This window comes from Typopeltis vanoorti, chromosome 8 (assembly GCF_054136105.1).
Source record: "Typopeltis vanoorti isolate ZY-2024b chromosome 8, IOZ_Tvanoo_1.0, whole genome shotgun sequence".
NCBI lineage: Eukaryota > Metazoa > Arthropoda > Arachnida > Uropygi > Thelyphonidae > Typopeltis > Typopeltis vanoorti.
Genome location: NC_143556.1, coordinates 71,737,947 through 71,750,552, shown reverse-complemented (window position 1 = coordinate 71,750,552; position 12,606 = coordinate 71,737,947). Strand labels below are relative to the sequence as shown.

Sequence of the window (12,606 nt, the reverse complement as noted above, 5' to 3'; positions counted from 1 at the left end):
TGCTACTAGATATAGACTTACCCTTAACTTTCCAGTTCTGTCTGTCTTTAGCTTGGTCCACCATCTCATGTGAAACCTTTGTATATCATTCCTTGATCTTGTTCATTAGTGACCTTACCTCCTCTTGGTATCTACTCAGTGCTTAATTTTATCCACCTTTTGTCTGGTAATTTGCTAATATGGTCAGCCTATCTTCATTTACATCTTTACAACATTTCACAATATCTTCTGTTTCAGTCATCTTGCTAATTCTAGCATTTCTTATTCTATCCCTTTTTGTTATTATTATTATTATGTAACACCTCCAGGGAGGGAGGGCATCTACTCTAGAACTCTTCACCAACTACAACTAACTGCAACTACACCAACGCCATCTACCACTATCATTAGTACTTCCACAGACAATCACAAACATCCATGCCCACAGCAGCATTCGAACCCACAGCATTTTGGCTGGAGAGTGGATACGCTAACCACTCATGGTGCATTCTTATCTCCAAGGCTCTTTGGGGTACACACAACCTGTCTTCCTATTTTTTAGTTGTTGCTGATGTCTCACTTCCATAAGAATAATTAAACATTGGAATAATGCATTTTTAGAAAATCAACTAAATAAAGTGGAATTTACATATTCTGTATAGCTGTGTGCTAACAGTGGCTATTAGTTCTATGTTAGTCTACATAACACAGAAATGATGGAATTTCCAGAGTTCCTAATGGTGTTTTTGGTTAAAACCGATGTATTAGGAACTCTGGAAGTAAAATACATTTGAACGTATTAGTTGGATCTTAACCCATTTAAATGTATTAAAGTTAAAAATATATATAATGCAGTATGGTGTTAGAATTTTCAGGTATTGGTTACAGACAAAAATTAAATCACAGTCAATCACTATGATTCACTCTGAGCTGATGCCCAACACATGCAGAGCCACATTAGACTTCCATTTTTATAAGCCAAATATGGTCTTGATTATTCAAATATCTGCTCTTAGATGAATGGCTATTTTGTTGACAGATGTAATGCAGGTTATATGCAAAAGAAAGATATAGAGTATGTAGTGAAAAGGGATCATTTGTCTTTAAGACATGGCAACTGCAAAATTTTGTCGATTGTCTTATAAGTGCTGGAACTTCTTGAAGAACCCAGCAACATACTCAAAAAACCTGTTCACATCAGGCCCAACAATTCAATGTATTTCAAAGAGATTCAGAAGAATGAGTGAAAAGGCTAATTATTATTTTTTGAGTTATTTTAGGACTGTAGCCATTTAGAAATATGGCATTTATGTTGTTCATAGTTCTCACTGTAAATTATACATCATGATCATCAAATTCCTGATATGTATCCTCAAGGGGAAGGATGTACACATAGTATGATAGGAATACAAGCAAAGTTTACATCATTACTAACTTCTTATCAACAATTTTAATTATTGTGTATTTGGTTTTTATAGTCATGCCTCAGGTATGACTATAAAATGGATGAAATTACTGGATGAAATACCTGAGTAATTCCCTTTACTGGATGAAAGTGAGCCAAGTTACTCTGTTTTGTGCCAAGTGGTAAATGTCAGATGATTCATAAGCCTCCCATCTTCAAAAAGATGAGGCTTGTGAAGATTTTTGCTTATGTATTACCAAAACTGTTTTCTTGGTTTTCCTTTGTGTCCATTAGTTGGCCTGTAAAGAGCAAAAACACTGAATTGATGTCCCAACCATCGCAGTGTTTTTTTGTTTTTTTTGAATTGCTGGCTTTCTTCAAGAATGACAGTATTAGGAATGTGACTTTGCCATGTATATCCTAATATTTCAAAGGCATCTTGTCTCAAAGATGACATTAACTGCTCATGAGTACTGATGTCCCATGTCTTGGTACCATATGTAAATATGGCTTGCTGTTGTTTTGTACAGACAAATTTTGGTATTGAGCATGTTTCAGAAAATCAGTCTACATCAGGCAGGTCCATTGAACATACAACTGGTGAAAATCAGAAATAAGTGGGCGAATAAATTTGTCAAGACTGTCAAAGATCTTCCTTTCATGATTGGATGATCTACATCTGGTGTCCAAGTGATAACAGCAAGACCAGAATATTTAAAAATTTAATGCAAATAGCACCACAGTTACTTATGTGAGAGAGAGAGAGAGACCCTTCAAAGGCATGTTAGAGATTCAGAACCTACTCATCTTTGAGGGTACAACAGTTCAGTAGGCAAACTGCTAGAGAGTGTGCAAGACTGAATTTGATAGTAAAGGTTTAGGAGGCTTCCTAATCATCTGACATAATCTTGCTGCCAAATCTGCTGAGAGATCATGCCAGGGTGGAGGTCATGTGATTGGAGTCAAAGCCATATTATGGCATGGAGACTGATGCTCTCTGGATGGGACATGTCTAAGAGTCAGTCTCTCACAGCATGTTTTTTTCTCTTTTTTTTCTCTTCACTTCTGAAATACTAACATGACAAACCTAAACAAATACAGTGTCTGGAGGTACTGAAGAACTAAATTTTTAATTTTTAATTTTGTTAAAAAGTAAATTATGCTTAATAAGAATTATTATTATCATTATCGTTATTCAGGCCTCCATGGAGTCAAAAGACTCATCGTGGGAGGTCCTTCCTACAAAATCTATGAAGATTCATCGAGGGGGGAGGTCCACTCCCTGAGAAACACAAAGCCTATCATACCACTCCTTAAACTCATTGACCGTTCTCGCTCTCACCACTACATCAGGCAATGCATTCCATGGTTCAACCACCCTCCATGCAAAAGAAAATTATATTCTTATTTTAATCTTCTTACCCAAACATGGCACATGAAGTAACTTCACATCAAAATTTCCATAGTATTCCATGGCAATATACATATCCTTTTGAAGTGTACTGCCCTATATTATGGGATCATTATTCAAGTAGTTTCAACCCTTGAGGTCAAACCCAGTCTGTCTTCATCTACAAACTCATGAAATAACTACCCTATCATGAAGTTACTTCATGTGCTCATGCTAGGGTAAAGGACAACTGTATTAGAATGGTTGAGAGTAATAGTTGTATTATTATATAAAATAAAAATATTTTTATTTAGTTCTGACCTGAAGAAATGTCATAACAAAGTCTTCGTCTTCTCAGAAAATAGAAGCACAGCAAAGTAAGGTAGAGAAATACTGAAGCTGTTCCAGAATACCATATCACAAGATTTCCGAGGAGATGAATCTGAGCCTAAAGGAGAGAAGAGGAGGAAAAAATGGTTCATGTTTGTAAATATACAGAAAACAAGATAATTACAGTTTGTTATCTTAAGAATAAAAAACAACTGAACACTTTTCCAACTGATGTACCATTTTTGGCCATTCTCCCTTTCCCATAAAGCAGCTGCACTCATAAAAGATTGAAAACCTGTACATTAATACTGTGAATCGCGCCAAGGGACAGACAAACCACGAGTAGAGCTCTTTGAGTTCTGGTGCTTCTAAAAATAACAGTACTCTGAGTTGATACTAAAATGTTGTTCCAATAAATAAAACAGTTGATTCAAATATTGAAAATATGAAGACAGGGTGAAAACAACAGTTAGAAATTATAATGAATAAAATGAATTCATTACTTATTTTTAATGGTATTAACAACACCAAATAAACTATTTTATCAAAAGATGTTTTATTAACTGCTTTTATTTTGCTGAATTTCAAATCAGCATCATCAGAACACAACATAGCTTGTATACGTGACAGTGAGTAAGTGAAACATTACAATTGTAATGGACAAAAGATCTAGTCTTATTTTGGCACCCTCTAACCCTCTAATGTTGTAAAAAAAAAAAATAAATAAATAAATAATACAGCAATGTGGGAGTTGCTCTTAAGATAACAGTCTCCCAAATTTTTGAAATATTAATGCAACCATATTTATTCAGATTAGGAATTTCTTCATATTCTTCATGGCTGACTCAAAAAATAATCTTTCGGATCTGTAATGACTTCTAAATAGCACATTCGTTTTCCTCCATCTAATCCTGTGTGAAGGGGGTGTCCAAAGAGTGGTCTGCCAGTCCTGACTTGTCATAATAATAATAGAAAAAGTATTTTTTTATGTTCTTCCAGGTGCATGTTAACCGATCTTCCTGTTTGCCCATAGTAGGCCAAGTCACAGGGAACTTCATACACTTCAAGGTATGCCAGAGGGTGAAGTTTATCCTTAGGTGAGCAAATCAGAGTTGCTAATTTAACATGAGGTTTGAATGTGGTATGAAGGCCATGTTTCATCAGTACTTTGGCTATCTTTTCTGATGTACCTTTGACATAGAGAATAGAAATGGTAATGTTGTGTTCCTGTGTATTAATGGAGGGAAGGGTAATGGGACTATGTAGCATTTTATTTATTTTGTAGGAATTATAGCCATTGGCGAAGAACGTATAGTGCAGATATTTGAGTTCTGCAGACAGAGCTGCATCGTTAGAACAATGACTTTCAGTTTCAAGCCACTTGAGATATGCTGAATTCTTTTTATGGACTGCCTTGGCACACCAGTTGGAAAACCAAAGTTCAGATAGTGGTCTGGGCTTTTGGGTGAAATCTGAAATGAAGAGCTCCATTCAGAAGACATATCAGTGATTTGTTGGAGGAAATGTTTAGGTAAAAAGAGCAAAAACAAGTCAGGCCAAGTAAAGAAGCAGAAATCACGTTGGTCATTAGTGCCAAAAAAATGAGACCAAGAGAGACAAGATAAAGAACATCAGCAGGAAAGGAGACTACAATTGGAGCAAGATCTGTGTTATTAGGAGGAGACTTTTTTTGCCATTAAAAAATGCAATCAGTGTAAAGTAAACATAAAAAACAGTTATTGTTGGAAGAACTTAAAAAAAAAAAAAAAAAAAAAAAAAAAAAAAAAAAAAAAAAAAAAACCTTAGGAAATGCATCAGGAAACCCAGAAATCATCATCAAATTGCTAACATAGCCTCAGAGAATGTACAGGATATTACAATAATACTACATGAATATACGACCATACCATCATTATAACTTCCCATCAACAATTTTCCTCCAAATTAATCTGTTATCTGTCAAGATTTCAATATTATCAGACCTTAAATTTCTATCTTCTAAGGCAATTTTTACTGCATCACTCCACCTCTTCCTCTGGGTCTTTTTACTGTCAACCTGGCAAAGAACGCTTGTTTTGCCAATCTTTCCTCTCCCATTCTGTTTACGTGACCATACCACCTGACACTAGCTTTACTAACACATTAATGGTAAACAATGTCAAATTCTTTCCTAATATCCTCATGCGAGATGACACATGTAGTTCACAATGCAAGAACATAATGCAACTGTAGTAAATATAAATGAAAACTCACAAAGTAATTAAGTTTTCATAAACAAACTTTTGGCTGGTTACCAAAATATCTTCGTAGGTCACTCAGTGACCCGTGGGTGATAGGTTGCTGATCCTCTACACTAGACTCTGCACACTACATCTTTGCAACCTTTCTTCATACTCAAAATTCAATTGCCTCTGAATCTTATCCTAAGGCACAGTAGTCCATATGTGGCCTAATCAAGACTTTATACAATGGAACCAGAATCTCCTTATTTCTACAAGTCAGTGTCCTTTGCATTATCGCCAGAATTGATTGTGTTGTCTTCACAATTTTGGCAAAGTGTCCTGTAAATTTTAGATCCTTATCCACCATCAACCCCAAGATCTCATATTTCCTTCACCACCAACAATGTCCCCATCATGAATAAATTCTACAACTCATCTTTGTTTTCCAAATTTTAAAACCTTACATTTCACAATACAGAACTGGCATTCCCAGTGCCATGTCCATTCACTCAGTCTATTCAAGTCTTCTTGTAAGGCCACAGCATCTAGTTCTACCTCTCATAGTTCATCCCAAATTTGCATCATCTGCAAACAACTGAATATTTACAAAAAATAAAGCGCCAAAAAGCTTCAGTTCAGCGATGCAAAATTATATAAATCAAGTGGATATTAAATCCAGCATTATTTCAAAGCTGAATATACTATGAAAGTTTTGTAAAAAAGTTGACCAGAGCTTATGGAAATACGCTCACCGGCATTTACGAGTTGCCCTAGTGTCCATATATTCACCTTTTATTGGTCCACTGTGATAAGGTTTCATTGGCCTGACAGCTGTTTTGAACTGGTTAGTTCTCCTCGGAGAGACCAGGCAGAAACCTTAAGAGAGCAAAAACTCAAAGGAACTCGAAGTGTCGGGTTTGAAGCGAAGCGAACTCTCAGACAGTGTGTAAAGTATTTACTAAAATAAAGAGCCAAAAGGCTTCAGTTCAGCAATGCAAAATTATAAAAATCAAGTGTTAAAGCCAGCATTATTTCAAAGCCGAATATAGAAACTATGAAAGTTTTGTAAAAAAAGAGGAGAATCAAACAGTGAAACCTCATCAAAATGGACCAATAAAAGGCAAATATATGGATGCTTGGATAAGCGATCATGTCTTCTATATGGTTCGTGCTAGGGCAACTCGTAAATGCTGGCGAGTGTATTCCCATAAGTTCTCTGGTCAACTTTTTTTTTTTTTTTACGAAACTTTCATTGTTTCTACATTCAGCTTTGAAATAATGCTGGATTTAATATCCACTTGATTAATATAACTGAATATTCCCATTAAAAGTTTCCCCAATATCATTAACAACAGGTTAAACAGCAATGGCCCTAAACAGGCCCCCTGAAGCACACCACTAGTGACCTTCCTCTTCTGGGATATTGCTCCCTGATACACAACTTGCCGATACCTATCAGATAGCCAATCTCCAATCCAATGCACTAGTCTCATATCCAACCCCATCTGCTCTTGTTTGACAATCAACTTGTCATGTGGTAATCTATCAAAAGCCTTGGCAAAATATAAGTATACTACTGTGTATCCATCTTCCTTGTCCAATGCAGCTGTCACTTTATTGTAATAAGTAAGGAGATTACTAAAACATGAATTCCCTTCAGCAAATCCATGCTGACCATCAAAGATAACATCACTGTTGTCAACCCAATTCAGGATCCTGGTTCACACTAGCCTCTTCAATACTTTAACCACAACACCTGATACACAGAATGATCTATAATGTGATGCTTGAGTTCTGTCACCTCACTCATGAAGCAGTACACTCTTCTCTTCCTTTCACTCCTTTGGAACTTAACCCAACATAAGATTCATGTTAAAAAAATATGCCAAGGCAGATGTCAATTCCCTGGCACACTGCTCTAAAATATCTAGTGATATATTAAGTCCAACAGCTTTATTAACATCAAGTTTGCTAAATTCCCCATATACCTCTTGCTCATTCACAGTCAGTTTCTCCTCCTCATCATCATCAACCACTGCCCTCAATCTCTCCATGATGTCACATTCACAAGAGTGAAGCACCTCTTTATAAACTGCTGATTGAATATCTCAACTATATCCTCTACAGCCAACTTTTCTTTTACCATTTTCTCCAGTAAGCCCTCCATAATCATTCTTTCTTTTGCTGGCTACTTATTGAAATAACTCTCTAGGGCCCTGTTCTTCAACCTGTGGTCCACGGACCGGCATCTGTCCATGGAAATTTCCTGGCAGTCCACCCCCCCCCCCTACATTGTTGCAGGGCGAGCAGGACGCTGCAAGCGACAACGTAGCGCCCAAAGTATAGGCGAAGATGTCGCAAAACTTCTTATTTTATCGTGCTCATCCATATTGTTTTCTAATACTGTGTTGTAGTATTTCGGAAAACAAGTTATTTCTTTCGTTAAATTTGAAATCCTACAAAATGGAGACAAAAAAAGTCAAACAGCCAAACCTCTTAACCCACTTTTACTAGAGGCAAGGACAATATTCAGGGGAAAAGTAGTGATGGTACCAAAAGTATGCCAAGTACTAGTGCTTCAAGTTTAGAAGAAACAAAGAAAAAGAAATAATTCTTATTTTATCGTGCTCATCCATATTGTTTTCTAATACTGTGTTGTAGTATTTCGGAAAACAAGTTATTTCTTTCGTTAAATTTGAAATCCTACAAAATGGAGACAAAAAAAGTCAAACAGCCAAACCTCTTAACCCACTTTTAGTAGAGGCAAGGACAATATTCAGGGGAAAAGTAGTGATGGTACCAAAAGTATGCCAAGTACTAGTGCTTCAAGTTTAGAAGAAACAAAGAAAAAGAAATATGTGGATACTTCGGAATGTGCAATACAAAAAATGAAAAGGGAACTTTGTTAGGCATTTCAACAAGGACTATTTAAAGCTTGGTTTCATTGTAGTCCCTGGTAATGAACCATCGCCACGGCCTTTGTGTGTAGTATGTTCCGAAATTCTGTCAAATGATGTTATGAAACCTTCCAAACTTGCTCATCATTTGTATTCGAAGCATAGAGATTTTATTGATAAGCCACTGGACTTTTTTCAAAGATTACGTGACCAGATGAAAAGTCAGAAAAGTGAAATGAAAATGACGACGACTAGTGACAAGTTGCTGCTTCGAGCATCTTATTTAGTTGCTCTTCAAATAGCTAAAATGAAAAAAACGTTTACTATTGGTGAGAGGTTAGTAAAACCTTGCATCTTAGAGGAGAATTATTGATGTGGCCACCGATATTGAAAAGCAATTGTATAGTAGATAAAGAAATCGAGCTTTTTTGCGATTCAACTTGATGAATCATCTGACATGAGTAACTGTGATATCCTACTTTGCTTCGTGAGGTATAGTGAAGATGAAGACTTAAGGGAAGAACTTCTTTGTTGACTTACCTGGATGGATTACTAGTTCAGAAATATTTAATGCTCTTTATGGGTATTTTCAAGTGCAGGGCTTAGACTAGAGCAAATATGTTGGAGTGTGTACGGATGGTGCATGACTGGACGTTGCTCAGGAGTAGTTGCAAAAATAAAGGAAGTCGCACACCCAGAAATTTTGTCCACTCACTGTATGATCCACCAGGAGCACCTAGCTGCAAAGAAGCTATCTACTGAACTAAACACTGTGATGAATGACACGGTGAAGATCATTAATGAAATTTGTAGTCGAGCTATGAACTCCAGGCTGTTCATGACAGTGTGAGAGTATGGACTCACCACCAACATCTCCTTCTCCATGCAGAAGTGGGGTTATCAAGAGAAAGGGTTCTTGCACACCTTTTTGAACTGAGGGAAGAAGTAAAGCAGTTTCTGCAAGAGCGAAAATCTGACCTAGTAGACCCTTTGTTGAATGAGGAATGGATGGCTATGCTTGAGTATATGGCAGACATATTTAGTCTTCTTAACGAACTTAATATTTCTCTTCAGGGCTCTTGTATAAATATTTTTACACCGAGAAATAAAATGGATGCGTTCAAAAAGAAGCTGGCTTTTTTTGGGATAGTCACGTACAAGAGGAAGAAATAGAAATGTTTCCACTTTTGGGAGAATTTTTGATTGCTGCTGATTTCAACAAGAAAGTCATAATCAACATAATAAGTCAACATTTAAGGGCATTAGCTGAAAACTTTAATAATTATTTCCTTGAAAATGAGTATCCTCATAAAGGTAACCTCTGGATTAATAATCCCTTCTTGGAAGATATAAAATCATGCACACTTGATCCTCGTGAAAAAGAAAAGCTGATCGCCAGACATAAAATGCAATCGTCTCAATTTTGGATATCACTCGAAAAAGAATATCCATCTCTGAATTATAAAGCTATCAAATTGTTGGTCGTTTTTTCGACTTCCTGTTTATGCAAAAAGACTTTTTCAGCCATGTCAGTAATAAAAACTAAACAGAGAAATCAAATGGATGTTATTGCAGTGCTTCATCTCTCAGAAACAATGCTCCAGCCATGTATATCAAATTTTCTAACCTCTAAGCAGCAGCAGATGTCACACTAGCTAAAAATTTTATAACATTGGATTTAATAAATAAAATACTATCTACATTGACTATTACATTTTTTTTTATATAATCTTTGTCAAGTAGCTTTATTTTATCCTCCTACATGTTTTGCCAATTTTTCTATTGGCATCCTCAGGGAATACAAACTAGTAAGCTAAAATGAAGGTTACAGACTAAGTTATAACTGATGGTTCTAATTCATACAAAAAATTGGTATTGTGCGTGACAACGTGCGTGTCTCGTTAACATGATTTATTCGTTATGGCTCATGACGTAATTGTTATGAAAGTTCATGTCTTTGATGTTTAATGATCTGATAAAAGTTTTCCAAATTTCTGGTAAAATTAGACCTTGATTCTTGTTTAGGTTTTCAGTTTTACGGGCGACTGTAGCTGTATCAGTACAATTACGATTCCTTTTGTCAGCAACCTTTCCAAAAAATTAGCTAGCCTTTTAAAACCACATAAGATCAGAGTGGCATTCAAACCAATCAACACTATTCGGAAATTTTTAAGATCACCGAAAGATCCTCACCCATTCTACAAGTACTCTGGAGTATATAATATACCTTGCTCGTGTGGTATTAGTTACGTAGGTCAGACCTCTAGAAGCTTTGAAACGAGAAAGAAAGAACACATAGGATATGTCAGAAATAACAGACAAGACATTTCAGGCCTTTCATGCCACTTTGCCTCTACTAATCATCACATTGAGGGGATAAGAGCCTTATGCCATACATAGAAGATAACTACCATTCAAGAACCTTTAAAGAAGCAGCTGCAGTTGCCTGTAAAACTGAAAACCTAAACAAGAATCAAGTTCTAATTTTACCAGAAATTTGGAAAACTTTTATCAGATCATTAAACATCAAAGAAATGAACTTCCATAACAATTACGTCATGAGCCATAACGAATAAATCACGTTAACGAGACACGCACATTGTCACGCACAATACCAATTTTTTGTATGAATTAGAACCATCAGTTATAACCTAGTCTGTAACCTTCATTTTAGCTTACTAGTTTGTATTCCCTGAGGATGTCAATAGAAAAATTGGCAAAACATGTAGGAGGATAAAATAAAGCTACTTGACAAAGATTATATAAAAAAAGTGTAATAGTCTTATGAATAATTGTCAAGAAAAAATTCAACATACTATCTACATTGGTTTATGTTTCTGTCTTAGCTGTCAGCCGGTCCACGAAATATTTCTCCTATTTTCCCTGGTCCACAGGTGTAAAAAGGTTGAAGAACGCTGCTCTAGGGTATTTTTTGAGCTTTGTGAGCTAACTGTTGCTCATACTACACTTTTGCTACTCTAAGTCAAGTTACCCTCCTTGCTTGTTCTTTCTTTGTACTCATCCTGGAACTGATTATTATTACTCAAAACCTTACATTACAGCAAGCTCTTTCTATAATGCCTTCTTCTCCGTGTATTGCATGCTTATTCTCTTCATTCATCACTTGGAATACATTTATACATTGCTTCTACTAGACTGGCCTTAAATAGCATCCAAGCAGCAATGATCTCCATTCCACCCAACTCCTCATTCCACTATACAACTGCAAGCTGTTTCCTGAGCTTCTCATACTCACCCTTGTAGTTCCACATATGCACAAAAGTCCTCACATGGCTAGCAACCACTTCATGGTTATCTCACCAACTGGAAGGATGACACCTCATATATATTATGACATCTTCTAATGAGGCGATCAAATTCAAGACCCTTAATTCTCACATGCTCTCTGTTAGATACTGTTTGAGATACTTATCCCTCAAAAACTTGAGAAATTCATTTTATTTACTTCTGGTTGCCATCTTGTCATCCCAATCTATATTTCCATAATTAAAATCACCCATAATGTCCTATTTGGAATTATGGGTGATTACCAGGTCTATAGCAACATCCAACTAAGTGTTTCATTCTATTCACTTCTATCTCACACCATAATGCCTCAAAACCACTGAAATTATCCCCTCCACCCCAAATCTTATAGATGAAGCCCTTTGGTTGGAAAGACCTAGATTCAATTCCCATCCATGATGTGAGGAACCTTTATTTGGTCTTTCAACTAAAGGTGAGTTAGCCAGTCTCATATGGAGGTAAAAGGTTTTTTTCACCTAGAAACTTGGGTTTTTCGTCTCTCAGAACAGGCAAACTGGTCCCATGAACACACACACACAGATTTACAGTCACTTTGGGAGATGGAGAATGAAGAAAACTTTTTTTTGGGGGGGGGGAGGTTGAGCCCACATTAGGTGGGCTCAAACCCCCCCCCAAAAAAAAGGGATGGGGAAGAAATAGGGAGGAACCCCATATGAATAAATAAATATGAATAAATAAATAACAGCACTTCACCTCCCAAAATTTTTACTCTTTCTATTTTCAAGAAAAACATCATACTCTTCCATTTCTATTCCTGTCAGGATGTCATCCTCATCCAACTATGTCCTATGTCTCACTTATTCCAACAATTTTGGGGTGAATGAACTCAATCATTCTAGCATTCATATACAAACCTAACAGCTCAATTCCTGGATCTATAACAAGTTTCACTGATACTACCTATTAGGTATGACTTCTCCATACTTTCGTTGTGCCATTTCTTTTCCTCCTTACCCATCTCAAAACCTTTTTCAAATCCAACTGTTATCCCTACATTCCAAGCCATCCTATTTCCTTCTTGTCTACACACATACACACCCACACATACATTCACTT

At 36.3% G+C, this 12,606-nt stretch overlaps 1 protein-coding gene across 1 annotated transcript in view; it reads right to left on the bottom strand.

The window, feature by feature from the left end:
- The window catches only part of rt (Protein O-mannosyltransferase rt), a 375,338-nt gene that overhangs the window by 47,249 nt on the left and 315,483 nt on the right, over window positions 1-12,606 (bottom strand). Inside the window, exon 18 of the mRNA XM_090396396.1 lies at window positions 3,096-3,222. Within this exon, the coding sequence (XP_090252522.1) occupies window positions 3,096-3,222 (127 nt within the window). The remainder of the gene's footprint in view (window positions 1-3,095; window positions 3,223-12,606) is intronic.